The 21984-nt window shown below is 44.6% G+C and overlaps 1 protein-coding gene across 6 annotated transcripts in view; it reads left to right on the plus strand.

The window, feature by feature from the left end:
• Positions 1-21984, plus strand: part of EYA2 (EYA transcriptional coactivator and phosphatase 2) — a 231391-nt gene that overhangs the window by 134686 nt on the left and 74721 nt on the right. For all 6 annotated transcript variants that reach the window (XM_072944335.1, XM_072944340.1, XM_072944336.1 and 3 more), the window contains 3 exons: positions 7242-7309; positions 8726-8903; positions 19279-19421. In XM_072944335.1, coding sequence (XP_072800436.1) covers positions 7242-7309; positions 8726-8903; positions 19279-19421 — 389 coding nt within the window. The remainder of the gene's footprint in view (positions 1-7241; positions 7310-8725; positions 8904-19278; positions 19422-21984) is intronic.

Raw genomic sequence — 21984 nt, forward strand, 5'->3', positions numbered from 1 at the left:
GGAAACTACATAGCCCTTGGGCAAAGAGATGATAGAGGTATGGAGGTGGTGGTGAAGATGGAGAAAAGTGGATAGATTGGCAGGGTCTTTATGAGACGCTATTCGCAGAAACTGGTGATGGTATGTAGACCAATAAGAGAGGGAGGACTATCAAGGGTGATGATTCAGTCATCCATCTCTTCTTTCAACATTTTTTGCATATCTGGTCTGTGAAAATTGGGTACATTACCTCTTTTGGGAAGAGAACAGTCATGTTGATGCCAACTACTCTCATGGTGCTCAAGTGGCTGCAACAGCTCCAGCCTCTTTTTACCCTACAACATCTTGAGATTTCCTCTTATGTGGACCTACTTACTTCAGATGCACACCCCTAAAACAATCATTGTGGGCAGGGGAATATGATGCACTGATTGGTCCAAGGTGGATCTCGTCCTGCCAAATTTCCTCCAGGGCTGTGTAAGGCCTGTGTAACCTCAGTGCCTTCCCTGGGCACTATATCAATGAAAATTTTTCTGTAACATGTGTAACTTGTTTCGGGAACTCTAATCTTTTGGGTATACTATTCCCAAGAATCCATCCAGAGGAGATTCTTGGCAGTAAGAATAGTTAGCGTATTTGGTCTTGGGATCCACTGTGACCCCCTGATCTGTTTTCACCACACAGGGTGAAATCCTTTCCCGTGTTGGATCGGATCATGCCACTCCCCTGCTTGAAAGCCTCCATCTGGGCCTTCCCATTGCAATCAGAAACGAATGCCACTGCCTTTCTGTGACTCCCCGTGCTAAGCCTGGCATGATTTAGCCCCTGAAGACCTCTGTGACCTCATCAGGCACACTGCCCCCCTAGTCCTCTCCATTTCACTTACACTGGCCTTCTTTCTGCTCCTCCCACCTCAAGGCCTTTGTGTTTTGCTGTTGCCCTCAACCTGGAATGCTCTTTCCCCAGGCTTTCACATGGCTGGCTTCTTCCCATCCATTTAGCTTCTGCTCAGCTGCTACCTCCTTTAAGAGGCCCTCCAACTTAACCAATGTTCTACGTAACTGAAATTAATGAATATCAACGTTTAGTCTAGCGCGAGCGCAGAGTAGCCTTGTCACCCAGTGCTGCCTGTTGGACATCTTCCCACACCAGCACATGTGGATCGGCATGTGATCGCTTTCTCCTCTGCAGCATCGCTGCCCTTCTCGGCCCCCTCCTCCCCCATCTCAGCCCCGGCATTATTCCAACTCGTGTGGCAGAGACGCAGTGACAGGGCAGCCTATCTGAAATGGCATTCTCAGGAATGCAGATTGTTTTATTACCAGTTAAATATGCTTTATGCTACCTGTGAATGAGGCCATTGTGACATTTAGCAACTGATTTGATTAAACACAGATGTGGGCTGGACGCCACGTGGAGCAAAGATGCAGGAAGACAGGCTCTGGGTACATGTTTGGATTTTCTAAGATAGCAAAATGGGCTAGACGACTCAGTGTCAGCAAGATGGACGTGAACACCTCCCTTCCTGGCACGTGGACCACATGTTCCTGTTGGTCTCACTGCTGAGAGCTCAGTCCGGCCACCACCCCGTCACCAAAAGCCTTTGTTTTCATTTAGGATCTGCTGTTTGGACCTATCCAAACTGTTTTGTTTTGTTTAACCTTCCCAAGATGTTTTTATTCCCATGAATTTAAAAAAAAAAGTGGTGGGCAAATGAAATGCTAGCATCGTTGACACCTCCAGTGGTGATTATTAACCTGCAGAGAATAATAATCCCAGCCGCCTTTACTGAACACTTACTCTGTGCTGAGCTCTATCTTTCACCAGCCTTATTTCACAGAATCCTCGCCGTAAACCAAACAGATAAAACTATGCTTAGTTCCATTTTACAGATTGGGAAACTGAGGTGTAGGAAGTTCAACCACTTGTCCATAGTCAGCAGGGCAAATAATCAATTATATGTGGATTCTCTGTTGTCTTCCACCCCTTCCAGGCACTTAGATCCAAGAAGGCAGGACCCAGCTTTTTCTCAAGATAAAAAGGCGCCCAGCAAATATTTATTGAATAAATTAATGAATGCCAAATGAAAGAACACAGTAGCCAAAAGGCGGAGCCAGGGCTTTGCCTTCACCACTTTGGATTCTGGGTAATGAAAAGAAACAGAAAAATCGACCTAGGAAGGGCTGTGATTTGTCCCTTTCTGGAGCCTGGGCCGTGGCTGGGAAGCTTGAGAGGCTGGGTTTTTGTAACTGGGTCACCCCTCTCTACTTGTGGTTTTTTTGTGTTACACGTTATCTGCTGACGACTTTTTATATCACTCTTTTATTGCATATCCAAACCTTTTTCGCTTGCAGCCTTGGTATGTTTTCAGCAGTTTTATTTTAATACTGGCAGCAGTTAAGACTTAATAGATAAATGCGTCCCTGTTTGTGAGTGTCACTGCGGACCCAGGAGCGTAGGTCCCTTTGCTGTGGGGAAAGAAGTTGTAAGACTGTTTCCAAAGCTAGTAGCGTTGATGGGAGGATGCTTGTTCACCGGGCTTATCCGTGAGGTTTTCTTTGCTTGGGATGGCGTGTCAAACCTGTGGCTGACAGCGTCATCAGGTCGGCCTAAAGGAATCGAGGCCAGCAGTGACCCGTGCTGTTTCCCACAGTGGCTTGGAAGGCAGGGCTGCCGGCAGGCAGGGAGCCCGGGCTTCGGAGTCAGGCTGACCTGGGCGTGAACCCTGCTCTGTCACTTCCTAATAGGACCTCCTTCCTCGGGTTGTGGTGGAGATTAAACAAGATAATGCGTGTAAAATGATCAGCCCTGGGGAAGGTAATATGTGCTCAACAAATGGGGGCTATTATTGTTATTTGTCCAACTGCTAAAGCCAGTAACTGAGAAGCTTCTAAGGGCCTCGATTAAATTAAAGCTGAGCGTGGCCCAGGAGAAGGAAGTGAAGTTTTCACGGGTGACTGTCACCATCTCCTTAAAAAGAGGAGGAAGTCCAGGAGGCAAAAAGCCCAAGAAGGGATGTGCAGAGTTACCGGTAGCCAGAGAAATATGAATTAAAGAGCACAACTGAGATACCATGTCGGTCCTATTAGGGTCCTATTAGGACAACAAAGATTAGCGAGCGGAATCATGCCAGCTTCTGGTGTGAATGCAGCGATGGGGACCCGACGGCGCTGGCAGTGGGAGCATGCACCTGGCAGCCGTGCTGAGAGCACTCACCCAGCCCGTAGGGAAGCTAGGTCTCTTGGACCTCGGCACCCAGCAGTCCCACCCCTGGGAATACAAGCCGAGGAAGCACACGGGCCAGAAGAGCCAAAGATGTTCATGGCAGCCTTGTTTGTGGTGGGCGGAGATGGAGGTCTTCTCCCGGAGGAGGGTGCAGGAGAGATACAGAGAAAGCACACAAGGTGACAGGGCGACAGGCGAGAGGTAACCACCAAGATAGGTGGCTCTTAAGATGCTGGGTGAAAAAACTGAGAAGCCGTAAGAAATACAAACAAAAGGAATTTACAGAAATTATATACTTGCCCAAAGAACACTAGTGTGCTTTTTGCAAGAACACAGAAGTGAAAGGATTTGCACAGACACTAGCATTATTGCCTATGGAGTGACAGAGAATGACAGGAAACAAAATTTTTAAAAGAAAGGTCTTGGGTGCATTAATTAGGTGAACGTGCGGTGAACTTGAATTAACTCAGCACCTAACATTTTGCTGGATGACAACAGGGGATGCTCTCCTCACAGGTTCCCTGACAGTGCTGGAGGCGCGGTTCCAGGGCCATGAAGAATTCCTCTGTCCCTTGTATAGTCAGTATAAATCTCAGCCTGCAAGCTCAAGGGGGTGAAAAATAGAACTGATTTTATTTTCAGTGTTTCAACATGACTTCTGCTCTGAGCTACCATTCCCTCGGGCTGGCGGGAAAGTTTCATTTTAGTGTTTCAGAGCTTTCACCAAACTCTCCAGAATTTTGGCCATGGTTCTGGCATCTTACCCAGTGCCACTGTGTCGTGGTGTCAGGGACCCATCCCACCTTCCATCACCGGGACCAGGCCCCTGCCGAGTTGTCCATTCTCTCGGTCCATGCAGCCCCTTTGGGTCTGGGGTTCTTCATTGGTGTGTGGAGAAGCACTGGCCCACACCTCAAATCCTCCCAGACTCTGGAACCGATCCTTTGGACCACAGGAGCTGAGATGATTCATTTCTGTGAGTTCTTCTGTCCACGCTGTGCATCCCAGCTCAGGGTCCACAACTCTGATGTGACTGTCGGGGAGGAGAAGTCCTGATGTGTATCCGAACGTGGCCCTGACATGCTTGCCTTCCTCCCCTGATCCCGACCTTGCTTTCCACCTCTCACCTGTGACTACGTGGTGGGGGGTACCCGGTGGAGGAAGGAAGAGTGGATTTGAGGCATCCACCTAGACCACGGTGGCAGAGCTTTCTCAGCGGGGGACTTGAGGAGAAATACCCAGAAAGTGCCCACCTGCATGCACGTTCTTTAGTATCTCTCCATCAATCTCTCTTATAGATAAGATTTCTAATTGTCTAATCCACCATGTAAAATCTGCTCCGGAATTTCACAGGCCACTCCGAAGTGCCCTCTTGATTGTACATCTGGCTCCCGGTTTGTAGAGAGTTCTCCCGCATCACAGCCGGGCGCTGACTCTTTTTAAGCAATTCATTTTGGCAAACGGAAAGGCTCAGTATCATGGGCAAGAATCAGTGGGTAAACACGTTCCCCTCCCAGTGGACACAGAGTGTGTCCCCCCCGGGACCCCTGTTCTCCTCCTGACAGCCGTAATAGAGGAGGATGGACCTCTTTCAATTGACAGCATTTGCAAGATCCCACATCTCACCTGTATTGTAAGCAGCCCCTGCGTGCAAGAGCTGTTTTATGATCTCAGAAAGCGGCGCGTGTTGCCGGAGGCGGCGAGGAGGGGTGGGGGGCAGCTTGTCTTACCTGCTTCGTTCAGAAGAGCCCTCTGCGGGGAATCTCGGCAGCCTGGTTGTGAGGAGCCATCATACTGCCAACTAAGGGAAAGGGAAAAATGGAAAGGGAACATGAGCTTAGTCCCAAAGGGTTCAGGACAAGAAATGCTCCCTGAACTCCGGGCGGGTGGAAGGAATCCTAGAGACTCAGATGTCCCCCCCTTTCTCAGGGCTTGCGGGGCGAAGTGTCCCGGGTGTGGCAGGGAGAGGTAGCCGCATCCGTCTGGGCCCCTGTGCAGCCTTCCTTTGCTGCTCTCTGGGAGATGGGCTCTGGCCACCGTACTGGGAGGAGTAGCAGTTTTGTTTTGTTTTTAACTGAGATCAAATTCACATAACTTAGAATTCAACCATTAATCACTTTAAAGTGTACAGTTCAGTGGTTTTTAATTCCAAGACATTTTTCTCGCCCCATAAGGAAACCCCATATACCTGTCAGTCAATCCCAAGTCCCCCTTCCCCCCCAGCCGCTGCCAACCACTAATCTACTTTCTGTCTCAATGGACTTGCCTCTTCTGGACATTTCTTATAAATGAGATCACAGAATGTGCTGCATGTGATGTCTGGCTTCTCCTACTCAGCATAACGTTTTTGAGATTCATCCATGTGGTAGCATGGACTCCCTGTCTTTTTATAGCTGAATAATATTCCATTGAATGGACGTGCCACATTTTGTTTATTCTTTCACTGGTTGCCGGACATTTGGGTTGTTTCCACCTTTTGGCAACTGTGAATAGTGCTGCTGTGAACATTTGAGTACAAGTTTTTGTTTGAACACCTGTTATCAGTTCTTTTGGCCACACACCCAGGAGGGGAATTGCTGGGTCATGCAGTAGTTCTATGTTTAGCTGTGTGAGGCAGCATCAAGCTGTTTTCCACAGTGGCTGCACCACTTTACAGCCCCACCAACAACATAAACATACAAGGCTTCCAGTTTCTTTGCATCCTCACCAACTCTTTTTTCCACTTTGTGTGTGTGTGTGTGTGTGTGTGTGTGTGTGTTTATGTTCAACCTAGTAGATGTGAAGGAGCAGCAGTTTCCAGCTCAGACATGGTTGGGCAAGCCACAGAGCTCTTCCAGCACTGAGTTTCAACCATGGAAGGTGGGCAGCAGCATTAAACAAGTCACTCTGCGTCACAGCATTCAGTGCTGGGGATGTCTTTCCTTGGTGCGAGGGGCCACCTCCAGGTGCTACAGCACCTAGTGTTGCACATACTCACTGGGGTGAGAGACCAGGATCTTTTTCCTTAATATAGTGCAAAATACAATAAGAATGGATTACTAGAACATGCATTCTCGATGGGGGAGGTATCACTCAAAGAGGGCAAAAAGTGGTTTTCAGGGAGGCAGAAACATCATGCTCTTTTCGTGTTAGTACAAATATATATAAGTACCTAAATGTAAGTATGTATTAAATATATTTAAAATAAATGTATATTAAGTATACAAGTATTTAAACAGATATGCAGTATATCTATAATATTAAAATTCCACAGGGGGAGGGGAGATAGGGGGAGAAATGTTTAAAAAGTATCTGGGGGAGAGGAGTGGCAAAAATGAAAAGAAGATTGAGAAACAATGAATTTGTTTTAAAAGATGCATATTACAAGCCCTGACTTTTTAATTATCAGATTCAGCAGACTATAGGTGTTCTACACACTGTCCGTCCATTTCTGTATTTGTCTCATCACAGACTGGTAATAAATAGTTTGTGGGGCGGGGTATAGCTCAGTGGTGGAGCGCATGCTTAGCATGCACGAGGTCCTGGGTTCAATCCCCGGTAACTCCATTAAAGAAAAAAGATAAAAATGGTTAAAATGGTAAATTTTATGCTGTGTACATTTACCACAAATTTTTTTTAAAAATAAATAATTTTTGAGGCATAATTATCGCGAGGGAAGATAAAGATCAGTAGTAGAGTGCATGCTTAGCATGCGTGAGGTCCTAGGTTCAATCCCCAGCACCCCCATTAAAATATACCTAATTACCTCCCCCCAAAGCTAAAAAATAAATAAAATATTTTTTAAAATTATTGCGTACCAGAAACTGTGTTGTGTGCACTTTCTTGTTTTTTCCTCACTGCAGTCCTTTGAAGAAGGTGTTATTTATATTTCATTCATTCATCGAGAGAACTGAGGTTCAGAGAGATGGCCAGGGTTACAGGTTCCATCCCAGCCTGTCACACCTCAGAGGCTCGACCTCTCTGCGGCATCTTTCTCCTCCGCGTCCCGCTCTGACTGTAATAAACCTCATTGGTACCCCTGTTCCTCCTTCCCGCAGGCACAGCAGGGATCTATCAAGGAGCAAACGGACTGACCAACGCAGCTGGATTCGGAAGTGTGCACCAGGTAGATGTTGTCTTCCGGGCTCTTTCCTTAACTAGCTCCCTTAAATCGGGGAACCCAGAGAGCCCACTTGTACCTATGAGCCCCACCAGAAAAGACAGCCTCTGATTCCCTGGGTTTGGAGACCACTGGCCAGACTGTACAAACAGCCATTGGAAAGGTTTAGTGTAGAGGCAGAGAAATTGGAGTTACTGGATTTCCAAGATGACATGGGCTATGTTACATGTTCCATCTTGACCTGAGTCTGTGAATCTGGGATGTACGAACGCAAATACGTGTGGTCTTTCGCCAGAACCCTGAGCTTCTCAAGGGTGAAAGGCCATCTCCTTCACCTCTGCCTCCCAGTGCCGAGTACCCAGCCCACAGTGCGGCCTTATGAACGCTTTCTAAATTGAATTAAGTCAGTGCTGTAAAGATGAGTGAATGCTGGGTAATAGTTTGAGTCTCTTGGTTTCACTTAGAGAGTGAATTAAGAATTAACCAGCCAAAGGTGGACGGGAACTCTGTGCACTGTGCACTGTGCACTTCTCCTGTGAGAACCTTCCATGAGCTCCCCGCAGGGCTAAGAAGCGCTGCTTCATGGTGGGGCAGAATATTGGAAACAGTGACTATTGCAGGTTGGACTATCTGGTTGATTTAAGCAGAGCTTGATAAAGAGGATTGGTATTCTTTGATTTCATCGCCAAGACTCCCTCCTGGAAGATTCTGGATCCCTAAGGCTATAAAGGTGCTGCAGTGTGTGCGCCCTGCCCCGCCACGAACCTAGAATGCCACCTAATCTCCCGGGCAAGTGCATGTGGTCTTTATTACTCAGTCATCTGTTCATTAATTTTTCCAGGATTTGTTGAGTGCCCATATGTGCCCAGCACTCTTCCAAGATGGGCGCTGTCAGGGCCACACCCAGTGTCCCCTGGGGTGCACCTGCTAATCTCCAGCTGCCAGTCTCTGCATCCATGGGCCCATGTACAGGGCAGGCAGGAAGTGCCAGGGAATGAAAACTCTCTGGGAGCAGCTCTCAAGCAAAGACTGGCTGGAATTCGTATATAAATACCCCAGCTCCGTTGCCCCTTGGGAGAGAGCTTTCTGAGTTGTGTTTTATACCAATCCAGCATCTCCCTAGTGGAATTCAGCTCCAGCCCCAACTGGAGAAGCCCCTTGCTGGCTGCTTTCCCTTATTCCTTTGCTGTCTCACTTCCCTACTCCCCAGCTTGTCTCCCTGTTGCCCCACAAATCCACTACTTGCACTTGGATTCCTTTCTTGGTGGTCTGCTTCTAGGGAAACCCCCGGCATCCATAGAGCTTTCGTTCTAATGGCGGGGGGACAGGGACAGACAGAGTAGACCCAGCCCAGGAGGCCCCTCGCCCACGTCAGCCTGAGACGGCCTTCCTCGCTCACAGCCTTGTGTGTTTCCTTTCCAGGACTATCCCTCCTACCCCGGCTTCCCTCAGAGCCAGTACTCCCAGTATTACAGCTCGTCCTACAACCCCCCTTACGTCCCGGCCAGCAGCATCTGCTCTTCTCCCCTCTCCACGTCCACCTACGTCCTCCAGGAGGCATCTCACAATGTCCCCAGCCAGAGTTCTGAGTCACTTGGCGGTAAGTGCAGTCACTCTCATGTGGTCATTCGTGGCTGTGGTCTGAGCTCTTACATGAAAGGTGGACGAGGCGTAGGTGCCAGTGGTAATGAACTGGTCACACAAGGACTAACTTCAGTGCTCAGTTATGTTTTGTTGCTTTTCTTTGTGTGTGTATGTGTGTGTGTGTGTGTGTGTGTATTTAATGGCACCTATGTTTCAAAGTCATAAATTTTTACCTAAAAATTTTAATTTCTGCCTTCTCTTGAAAGAAGATCTGGTCACCCTAGGTCCACATTATTAAATGACAGTGCTTGGCTGAAGCTGAGTAGTGTCTGCTCCCTTTAGACAGTCCACACATGAGTCCCTGTCTAGCCAGCCCACCAAGTTCATTACCTGTCTGGCCCATGTAGGTGTTAGAGTTTGTGTGCTCTGGTCCTCTAGGAAGGGAAACTAGTATTGATTGCCTATTCACTATGCACCAAGCACACACCTGTGTGGTTTTCCCTAGTCATTTATTTATGTACCGATTCAATCAGTATTTATTAAGCACCTGCTGTTTTCCAGGTCCCCCTTAGTTTGGGAAAATAAAATGAAGTGCAGTGTAGGCTTGGTCTTTGCAGACAGGGATCAAATAATCACACAAATACATAATTATGAGCTATGATAAGAAAAGCTGTAATCCTCACAGGTTTTCAGTTACCCCTCTTTTCCAGATAAGAGCAATAAAGTTCAGATGATAAGTAACTTGCGAGTAACTGGTGCAGCTGGTGTTTGGAGCCAGGCCCGCTGGACTCCATAATCAGTGCTCCTGCCACTCACTGGCCGCACACAGCTGAGACTATGTTATCTAAAACCCATTTGAGATCAGAAGGGCAGAGGCCTTCAAACCTTGGTTCTCCCTCTAATCGCGGTCATCAAGAATTCTAGAATCCTTCAAAAAACAATCCTTACACGTGTGCCTTTTCAATGGCCCGACGGTTTTTGGAAGCCCTTTTATTATTCAGGGCTTCAAAAGATAGAGAATCCAATTCAAACTGGTTTAAGCCAAAAAAAAAAAAAGGGACGCTGTAGACATATGTAACCAAGAGGCACAGGGGTTCTGGGCTGGGTCCAGGGGTGTGGATGGTAATGCTGGAACTCAGTTTCTCTCTTCCTTCTGGCTCTGCATTTTCCTGGGTTCATTTCACACTCATGGACTCTCCCCCTCTGGTGGCAAAGGTGGGCACCATTTGCTCCAAAATTCAATCCTGCCTGCTGTCCACCCCTGCAGAGAAAGAGGTCCTCCTTCCTAACAGTTCCTGCAGAGGTCCCAGGTCATGCTCCCATTGGCTCAGGTTGGGCACATGCCCATCCTCAAACCAATCTCTGTGGCCAGTGGGATGGGTGGCTGGGATGGGTCTCAGGCCCAACAGCTGGAACTGGAATTGGGGTCAGCCCCACCCAGGACCACATGGACTAAGAGTGAGGGAGAGGTGGTTTCCCAGTGAAACCCAAAGGACTGTACCCAGAAGAAGACAAAAGAGGCATAAATGGGCAAAAATACCCTGTGGAACCCACATAGATTATAAACAATGTATGGGAGAGTCCACATTCCTGACCCCTTGGTGATGTATGTCCCTGTGCACTTGACTCACCAGCCTATCACTTCATTCATTTCATTCCGTAAATTTGCTTTACATATGTTTTCTCTTTTATGAGATGGTTTGGGCTTATCACCATTAAATAACGTGACAGCAATAAATTAGGGTGTCCAGTGGGGTAGTAGATATCACTGCATTTTGTTCTTTTTTTCTTCTTTTCTGAAACCTACTGATGTTCTGGGGCTTTGTAGAAGCTAAGCTAGCATGATGGCATGAGGACAGTCATTCAGTAAATATTCATTGGTTGATGGCTAAACAATAGTAGTGAAGACTTATCTCTTTTGTCCCTAAAGTTCTTGGTGCAGCTGTTGCTTTTAGTCCTTGTATTTTGCATCAGTTGGGGTGAGTTAGATAGCCTTGGTCTGGGGACAAAAGAAGAAAGTATGGCCAAGCATTTCCAAGTCAACTTTGAAGGAAGTTTAGGGCTTCAGCATTGATTTTGGTCACTGGGACCTGATCACAGAGTATAGAGTAAATGCATGATATCCAGGTACCAATTTCCAAATTGCTTCCTTTGAAAGGTATGAAATTTAACAAAGCTTTTCCTTATAATCCTCACTTATCTTTGTGCGTCCTGCCTCTCTAACCTGGCTTCAGAAAGGAAACATAAGTAGGAAATCTTCAAGTAGACGCTACTGTCTATCTACAAGTTGATGGCGAACTGGATTCCACAGACCTAACTTCCCCAAGAATTTGGGTTATGTGGGAAGGTCATTTTCGTTCCCCATCAGGAGCAAACACAAAGGCTCGCTGTGTCTCTTCGAAATTTTTCTTTATTGTTTCCCCCTGTTCTTCATCTCATCCCCTGGTCTAAGGTTCAACAATAAGTGGCTGAGATGGTTTTTACTGTGTGTCTAACAAGCTCACATAAAATCTAATGGCATAAATAATTGTCAGCTGTAACCGAGGTCTCTTGCCTCTTCTCCCCAGTGTCTGTTATAAAGGGAACGGCATGTAAGCATACTTGTGTGCACACGCGCACACGCACACGCTCCTGCACTCTCTTCAAATTTCCCATAAAAACTCCACTTTTGAAATTATCCAGGATCTCCTTGAGTGGTTGGTTCCAAATTCCAGAGGCTCACGAGGTTTATATATTACCTACAGATCGTGCTCACTCTTTGCATTGCCCGGATATGGTACCCTAATGCTCTTCTCCCCAGCCCTGAGCCCTGCCACAGCGCAGTCTGCGTTTGACATGCATTAACAGTTATGTGAAGCCCCAGCAATTTGCAGATGATTGCAGGGCAGTTTGCTGATGGAGAGGGCAAAATCTGAACATCGGAGGGTACTCGAGAGAAAAGACAGATCGGTAGTGGTTGCTTAAGGACTTTCTCTTTTAAAGCTTTTCAGGATGTTACAAATTATCTAAAAAGAAGTTGTGGGATTTTTAAAATTCCTTAGATCATCTCCCTCGGTCAATAGAAGGAGACATCTTTTTTAATCTTTCAAGGAGAAATTTGCAAGACTCTTTCATGCAGTTTGGCAACAGCTGACAAAATTGAAAACGTGTGTACTCTTTAACCCAATTATTCCAACTTCTAGAAATTTATCCTAAAGATAAACTCCCACATAGGTACAAAGACTTAAATAAAAAGAGTATTTCTTGCAGCATCACCATAGCAAAAGACTGGAAACAACATAAATACCCATAAACAAGAGTTAGGTTAAATCAATGATGGTGCATCCATCATTGGCACAGTATACATCTGTTAAAAAGAGTAAGCTAGCTATTTCTATGCTAATATGGATCTCTCTTTGAGCTTTTGTGATAGGTGAAAAAAAAAGCAAGGGGCAGAACTATGTATGTAATATGATCCTGGGGTGTTTTTAAATATAAGTATAGTTTAATACCCATATTTGCATTGGAAATTTCTGAAAGGGTGCAGAAACAACTGTTAACAGTCATTTTCTCTGGGGAGGAAACTAAAGGGAAAAGATTAGGTGTAACAGACAATCTATAGGCCACTCCACTTAAAAACAGCAAAATACACATTTTTTTCAGGTGCATGTGAAACATTTACCAAAATAGACATATTCTAGGCCATAAATCATCATCTCATTACATTTAAAAGCATTCAAAGCATACAAAGTATGTGCTCTGAAAACAGTGGAATTAAATTAGAAATAAATAACAAGAAGAGTTCTGATAAAATTCTCTAACATTCAGAAGCTACATAACACACTTCTAAATAACCCATGTGTGACGGTTCCTTTTTTGTGTCAGCTGTCCAGGCTAAGGGATGCCCAGACAGCTGGTTGAACACTATATCTGGGTGTGTCTATGAGAGTCTCCAGAAGAGAGGAGCATTTGAATCAGGAGACTGAGTGAAGAAGATCTGCCCTCACCAGTGCAGGCAGGCATCATCAAATCCATTGAGGGCTCATCTGAGAGAACAAAAGGCAGAGGACAAGTGGTCTCTCTGTCTTCTTGAGCTGAGACATTCATCTTTTCCTGACCTCAGACATTGGCACTCCTGGGTCTCAGGCCTTTCAACTCCAGGGCTTACACCAGTGGGGGTCCCCTTCTCAGCCCCCCATACCCTCAGATCTCCAGCCTTCAACCCCAGACTGGGAGTTAAACCATAGGCTCCCCTGGTTCTCAGGTCTTCATACTCAGACCGAATTGTACCACCAGCTTCCCTGGTTCTCCAGTTTGCAAGATTGTGGCAGACTGTGGGACTTTTTGGCCTCTGTAACTGCATGAGCCGATTCCTATAATAAATCTTGTCTTTTATATTTTTATATATCCTGTTGCTTCTATTTCTCTGGAGAACCCTGACAAATACGCCATGGGTCAAAGAAGAAATCAAAGGTAAATTAAAGAGTGTTTTGAACTCAATGAAAATGAAAATACAGCATATCAAAATGTATGGACTGTCACTAAAGCAGTACTTAAAAGGAAATGGATAGCACTAAATCCCTATATTAGGAAAGAAGAAAAGTTTCAAATTAAATACCTCATCCTCCACCTTAAGAAACTAGAAAAAGAAAGGCAAATTACACTCAAAGTAAGCAGAGGATAGGAAATAACATAGATCAGAGTGGAATTCAGAGAAATTTGAAAACAGAAAAACAATAGAGAAAATCAGCGAAGCTAAAACCTGGTTCTTTGAGAAGACCAGTAAAGTTGATTGCACTCTAGACATGCTGATATTGGGGGAAAAAAAAGAGAGAAGACATAAATTACCAATAAAATGAGAGAAGTGACATCACTACAGACCCTACAAATACAAACAGGCTAGTAATGCAATTTTATAAACAACATTATGACAATAAATTCAACAACTTAGAGGAAATGCACAATTTCTTGTAGGACAAAAACTTCCAACGCTCACTCAAAAAGAAATAGATAACCCAAACAGGCCTATGTCTATGACATAAACTGATTTTTTGTTAAAAATCTTCCCACAAAGAAATTGCCAGGCCTTAACGTCTTCCCTGATTAATTCGACCAAATGTTTAAGTAAGAAATATCAGTTCTACATGAATTCTTCAAGAAAATTGAAGAGGAAGGAATACTTCCCAACTCATTCTGTGAGGCCAGCATTACCCTAATGGCAAAATCAGGTGAAGACATTAAGAGAAAATTACAGCCCAATGTTTCTCATAAACATAGATACAGAATTTCTAAATACATTGTTAGCAAACTGGTCCAACAATATATTAGAGAAGGGTAATACATTATGACAAAGTTGAGTTTTTACCTTAAGGATGCAAAGTTGGTTTAAAATTTGAAAAAAATAATTTGCCATATTAATTAACCAGGGAAAAAAAAGATTATCTCAACAGATGCAGAAGAAAACATTTGACAAAATCTGTCATTTGTTCTTGATAAAAATTCCAAGTTAGGGGTAGAAGGGAACTTCCTTTTATCAGAAAAATGCATGTGATGGGCTGAATGCTTGTATCCTGCCCCCCACAATTCATATGTTGAAGCCCTAATCTCCAGTGTAATGATATTTGGAGGTGGGGATCTTTAGGAGGTAATTAGGTCATGAGGGTGGAGCCCTCCTGAATGAGATTAGTGCCCTTATAAGAAGAGACACAGGAGAGATGATACCATGTGTGGATGCAGGAAGAAGGCATCCATCTGCAAACAAGAAGATTCTCACCAGGAACTGAATTGGCCAGTACGTTGATCTTGGACTTCCCAGCCTCCAGAACTGTGAGAAATGAATTTCTATTGTTTAAGCCACCCAGTCTATGGTATTTTTTATAGCAGCCCAAACTTACTAAAATAGGACAGCTACAAAAAACCTACAGCTACCCCCAGGACCAGAAACAAGACAAGGATGTCCACTCTTACCAGTTCTACCCAACATTGTACTAGAGGTTTTAGCCAGTGCAATAAGGTGATAAGGCAAGAAAAATAAATGAAAGATACTTATATTAGAGAAGAAAAAATCAAAACTTCATAAATTAAAAAAAAGGTAAAATGACATGATCACCTATGTAGAAAATCATATAGCATCTACAAAAAAGCTACTAGAATTAAAAAAATGAGTTTAGCATATATATTAATATATGAAAAACAAATGTATTTCTATATACTAACAAGAAACAATAGAAAATAGAATATTTTTAAATGTTATTACAGTAACATCAAAAAATATGAAATATTTGGGGATAAATCTGACAAAAGATGTGGAATACTTATACCCTTAAAACTGCAAAACACTAATGAGAGAGGTTAAAAAGACTTTAATAAATGGAGCAGTAGACCCCATTTACAGGTCAGAAGGATTACTGCTGTTATGATATCAGTTCCACAAATTGATCTAATGCAATCTTTGTCAACATTCCAGGGCTTTTTTGGTAGAAATTAGCAAGCTGATTCTGAACTTCGTATGGAAATACAAAGGACCTAGAATAGCCTCAGACACTCTGATATAGAAGAATAAAATTGGAAGGCTAACACTACCTGATTTTAAGATTTGTTACAAAGTCACAGTAATCAAGACAGTATGGTATTGGCATAAAGATAGACCAGTAGATCAATGGACCAGCATAGAGAGTTCAGAACATATGCATGTGGACAACTGATTTTTGACAGTTTCAAAAGCAATACAGAATAATCTTCTCAACAGAAGATACTGAAATAATTGGATATCTCTATTCAGAAGAAAATAGTGCTTCAATACATACCTCATATGACACAAAATTAACACAAAATAGATCACAGACCAAATGTAAAACTGTAAATTTTATATAAGAGAACAGGAGAAAATCTTTGTGACTTTGGGGTAGGCAAAGAATTCTCATATATAACACTAAAAGCATGATCCAAAAAGAAAAAAATTTTGATATAAATTGGACTTCATAAAAATTTAAAACTTTTGCTCTTCAAAGGACACTGTTAGGAAAATGAAAAGCCACACTCTGGGAGAAAATAATTACAAAGCATATACATGGTAAAGTAAGTTGTAGTCGAGTTCTCCAGAGAAACAGAACCAGTAGGATGTATAGAAATAGACAGATAGATATAGATGACATAGACATGAGATATTTACTATAAGAATTGGCTTATGTGATTATGGAAGCCAGAACGTCCCACAATCTGCCTTCTGCAAGTTGGAGAACCAGAAAAGCCAGTGTTGTAATTTAGTCTCAGTCAAGAGATCCAAGACCCAGGAGTTCTAATGTCTGAGGGCAGGAGAAGATGGGTGTCCCAGCTCAAAAAGAGAGAGAATTCGCCTCTCCTCTGCCTTTTTGTTCTACTTGGGCCCTCAAAGGACTGGATGGTGCCCACCCATATTGGTTAGGGCAAGTCTTCTCAGCTCAGTCTGCTGAGTCAAATGCTAATCTCTTTTGGAGATACCTTTACAAACACACCCAGAAGTAATGTTTTACTGGCTATCTGGGCATCCCTTAGCCCAGTCAAGTTGACACACAAAATTAACCATCCAGAATATATTTTTTAAAACTCTAAAAACCCAATAATAAAACAAGTAGCCTTTTAAGAAATGGGCAAAATAATTGAACAGACACTTCACCAAAGAAGATATAGGCATGGCAAAAAAAAAAAAAAAAGCACATGAATAAGATGCTGATTGTTAGTCACTAGAGAAATGTAAGTTAAATCCTCAATGAGATACCATTACATACCCCCTAGAATGCTTATAATCGCAAAGACTGACCGTACCAAAGGATGGCAAGGATGCAGAGCAGCTAGGACTCTCTTCCCCTGCTGGTGGGATAATGCGAAATGGTACAACCACTTTGGAAAACAATTTAGCAGTTTCTTAAAAACTCAAACATAGACTTCCCAAATGACCTAGTACTTATGTTCCCTCGTAAACTGAAAGCTTATGTCAATGCAAAGACTGATGCGTGGATGTTCATAAAAGCTTTAGCCTAACCGAAAACTAGAATCAACCCAAATGTCCATTCCCAGGGGAACAGTACTCAGCATCTCAAAGGAATGAACTACCAGTATACGGAACGACATGGATTGAATCTCAAAACAGTGATGCCGGCTGAAAGAAGCCAGACATGCGCGCGCGTGTGTGTGTGTGTGTGTGTGTCTGTGTGTGTCTGTGTACGCATACTGAGTGATGCCATTGTTTAAAATTCTACAAAACCCAAACTGATTTATAGAAAAGGAAAGCCAATTTGTGGTGGCCTGGGGAGGTGGCAGGAGGAAGAGACTACAAAGGAATTATAGGGAAACTGTTGGGTGCTGGATTCGTTCATTATCTTGATTGTGATGATGGTTTCATAGATGTGTATAGATGTCAAAACTTACCAAATTGTGTGCTCTAAGTATGTATGGTTTATTGTACGTCAATGATACCTCACTACAGTTGTTAAAATAAATAAGTAAAAACATGAAAAAGGGAGAAAGAAAAAGAGTGAAATGACTCCAAGAAAGATTTATGTAAGTTTCCTTAGCATGTGTACCTCTGGCTTTGACCTTGAACTTTGACCCTTCATTCTCAAGAATGTATAAGGTTGGAAAAAGGACTGCTTTTTTTGGCACCCCTAATGAATTGGCTTCACGTAACACCTTACTGGGACATGTCTCAGGTAGCTGGCGTTTCCTCCTCTTTTTAATAATATTTGCCTGGATTTTAATGAGGCCAACAAATGTTTTCTAAACCTCCATAGCCTTAGAACTACCAAGTGATTCGGATACACTTTATTTATGACTCTTAAGCATCTGTGAATTTATTTACTGCCTGTTCCTCGTCCTCCAGAAGAAAGTCTTTGCTAGTTTGATGTTTGGGAATCTCCAATGCTGCATCCTAAAAATGTTGGGGAGTTGGAGACGGCCCAGCAGTCCTGACAACTCAAAAATCACATCTTCTCTTATTATGTCCTTAGTCTGCTAAGAAGTTTTATAAATATTAAATCAACAAAATTCAGTCCCTTGGGTTTTGGAGGGAAATAGTCCTTCCAGGGTAGGAAAAAAATTAGTCCATTGCCAAGTATTTTCAGACAAAAGCATTTTCCTCCCAATGATCCAAGAACTGGCAATTATGAAAGGAGAGATGGAGTCCACAGGGTACATTTGGGAGCTAAAACAAGCAACTGTAAGATGAGAAAGTGGGATGGGATGTCCTCTAAGGTTCCACACTGGTTTACAGTTCTGTCACTCTAGTGACAAGGGCAGGCCCAAGTTTGAGTTCTGGCTCTACCACTAATTTGCAGGGTAACGACAGGCTTACCTCATCTTGCTAAGCCTTAGTTCTCCCCTTAGTTAAGTAAAGATAACAAACTCTAATAAAATGTATTTAAAACATCTGTGCTTAAAAAAACAAGGTAACTTGGATGCTGGCTTTGGGACCTGAGTCCTGTGATGGTGCCACTCACTTGTTCATTCAAGGTCGTTAGACAAACGCCTGAGGGCGGGAGCCTGGCAGCCTCTCAGTGCACCATGTCCGGAGACACCCCCTTGATGAGAAGCAGCAGGTGCCCACCCTCGGCCCTGCACCTTCTCCCTGATCCTCATGTGTATGTAGGGCTAGTCAAGCCAGAACTCAATTTAAAGCATTTATTGACACCTCCTAATTGCCAGCCCTGCGCTGGATGCCTTTGCAATATATATCCTCAAATTGACAGATTTCTTAACAAGTAGAGCTTAAAGGACTTGCTTTTAACAGAGAAAAGGGAGCAAGCCACCCAGGGACAGGAATCTAGAGACTTCTCCCCACACACACCCCCGTTCACCCCAAGAGACGTAGAAGAGTTCGATGCCCAGCTGCGAATATGATGTTATTTCCTTCCTTCTGTTAGTCCAGGGACTCTCAGGCTTTAGAATACGTGGACAGTTGTAAACACAAAACTCCGTTCACTGTCATTGGAGCTCCCCAGCTGCCCCGCCTTCACTTCTCTCAGATCCCCGCCCAGCTGTCCCCGCATCCGTGAGGCCTCCCCAACCAGCCCTGTGTACCTTAGTCACCTCCCAGCACTCGCCCTGCTCTTACCCGATTTAGTCATCCTCTGTCACACGTGTCCCCACCTGGCGTATTATATAATTCACTCGTTTGTCTAATGTCTCCTCTCTCTAGAACCAGTGCCTGGAACTATACCTACTCAGTAAATCTTTGCGGGATGAATGAATGATTATGTATGGGCAATTTCAGGAACTTTCAAGAGGAATTTTGATTCTACATGATCTTTGCCTTCAGTGCTGCCTTTGGGCTCCACCCCACACACACTTTGTAGTGAGATGGTTGCGGTGTAATCGTTCGGGGAAGGAGACACTCAGCCAGGCCTCTGATAGGTCCGCCCTTCTCTTTCCAACACCAGGTGAATACAGCACACACAATGGACCTTCCACGCCAGCAAAAGAGGGGGACACGGACAGGCCGCACCGGGCCTCTGACGGGAAGCTCCGAGGCCGGTCTAAGCGGAGCAGTGACCCCTCCCCAGCAGGGGACAATGAGATTGAGGTAACTCCAGGCGGCTTCTCTCTGACTTGGGGAGTGTAATCTCCATGTGTGGCCAGAATAGGAGGTGCAGGACAGAGGTCTCTCCAAGCCCGAGGGAGAATGGCCCTCGGTATTCACAAAAGTGTGGTCACAGAGAAAACGGTACTTGAGAGAAAAGAGGGAAGAATTCGGTCGGCCGCACAGAAGCACTGTTGACTGTCCAGGCTTGGAAAAGTGACCCTAGAGATGGTAAAGGTCTGTGACCCTCAAACGTCAGCAGCAACAGCATTGCCTGGAGGCTTGGGAAAACCCAGGATGCTGGGCCCACCCGCAGAGTTCCCAGTTCAGCAGATCACCTGGGATGCTTTTACAATTCAGATGCCCAGGCCCCATCCCAGACTAATTAGCCCTGCATTGCAGGGCGTTCTAAATGTTCCCGTAGTGATTCTAATATGGCTTAGATATTATCTACCTGGAGACAGAAGGCTGGCTCAAATGAGTGTGCATCATTTCTCTGATTCTGAGTTTCTCAGTCTGGGCTGCACATAAGAGGCTCCTGAGGAGCTTGGAGAAACCTTCATTTTCAAGCCGCAGCCCAGATCCATTAAATCAGAGTCCCTGGGGGTGGGACCGGGTGTCAGTATTTTTAAACCCACCAGGTGGTGATTCCAGTGCAGCCCAGGCTGAGACCCAGGTCTAAGGAATGTGCCCCAGTCTTTATTATAATAAAGGAAGTGTGAGGTTATTGTTCAGGTATTGATATTTTCCCAAACAAACAAGAAAAAAAGAACAGCATGCACGAGAGATGAGGGAGACAACTAGAGGGGACAGAGGCAAGATCGATGCCCCCAAAACAGATGAAAGCAACTGTTATCTATCAAAGAAGAAAAATGGTCACATGCACATGCACATACACATGCACAGACGAAAGCAACCATTATCTATCAAGGAAGAAAAATGGGAGTCATCTGTTGGCTTGAGTGTGCCGTAGGTAAATATGGGTAGTACTGGCAACACCTGGCTCACTGTGAAGATACCCAAATACACCAACATCACGTCCCTGTTCATAATCCTGTACTAACTGTGTAGCAGCTACAGAGTTCAGCCGGCAAACTCAGATATGCCAAGAAATACCATTTTCATCATTTCGTTAAATCAATGTCATTTTGGCTCTGAGTCCTCATCCACCAGGATAGTAGGAAATTCCATTTCATTACTGAGGCCCCTCCTTTCCCAGAATTGTATGAGAAGCTCAGGGTTCAAGTGGTCTCAGAAAACAGAATAAGAGCCTCTGTGGTCCAATGTGGCTTGGTGCCTTCCTCACTGTCGGCACCCACAGTGGGCACTGAAAGTCCAGCCATCCTCTGGGGTCTCCATGCTGTACGTTGGGCATGGAGATCCTTGTTGAGGATAAGAATCTTGGAGTATTCGCTACAATCCTTTGGTTGCAAGCAACAGAAACCCATTCTGGTTACTGAAGCAGAAAGGAATTTACTGGGAGGGAAGAGCATGGAGAAGAAGGGATACAACCAAGATTAGGAAGAAGAGGAACAGAGGCCATGCTGAGGAATCCGGGGAACCTCCAGGGTGCCAGCCCCAGCCGGAGAGTGAACCATTTGAGATTCTGGCACCACTTCACTCTATGTCCAGTTCCAAGGAGACTGCATCCCATTGACCTGGCTTAGATCCTCACGCTTGCCCCTGATGGACAGCCCCACCAAGACAGCACACAATGGGAAAAGAAAAATGAGATGCTCTTCTCAGAAGCAGGTGGATGCTGAGGGCCCAAACAACACATGGCAAATACCAGGACATTCACTATTTAGCCAGCGTTCGCTGGTAGGGCTGTGCTAGTTAACCAGTGTTCTCTAGTAGGGCTGTACTAGTTAATCAGTGTTCTCTAGTAGGGCTATGCTAGTTAGTCCAGCATTCACTAATAGAGCAGTAGCAGTTTTTATGGCTGCCGTCTGTTCCCATCGTCCCAGAAGATGTTAAAATATTTTGAACTTCACGCTTGTGCCCGCGGCTTGGTCAGCCTCCTGAGGTACACAGGAGAGCCACCTCCTCTGAGGGCTGGGCCGCCCTGAGGACCTGCCACGGAGCGAGTGTTCCCATGGCTCACGGGACTGTTCTCAGTCCAAGGGACTCTGAGCTTGCTTTTCCTCTAATTCTTAAAACCACCACCTTCCAAAACCAAGGAGACTTGCACAGTCCCTTCTAGCCTTCTGCAAAGGCCTAATCCTTTGCAGAAGGCTAGAAGAAAATTTACTGACTCTGGGTCGTCCTTGCTCTCTGCCCTGCCAGATTCCTGAGGATTTTCCACCAGCTTGAAGCTGCAGAGCTTTAGAAATCACAGAGAGCAGCACATACTTTAATATTGTTTTAAAAAATGTATTTGGTCACCTAATATGGTTTCTGCTCTTGGTAGGGGACTGTGGGGACAGAGAGATATGTTTCCATTAAACTGAGAAGGAGGTGGCATTGAAGTCGGGGATTATGGGGTGATATTATTCCAGAAACATCTGCTTCTTGATTCCAGAGTGAGTACCACTAGCAAGAACAGTCGAAAAGGTGTGAGCTGTGT

Source organism: Vicugna pacos, chromosome 19 (assembly GCF_048564905.1).
Source record: "Vicugna pacos chromosome 19, VicPac4, whole genome shotgun sequence".
NCBI classification, from domain to species: Eukaryota; Metazoa; Chordata; class Mammalia; order Artiodactyla; family Camelidae; genus Vicugna; species Vicugna pacos.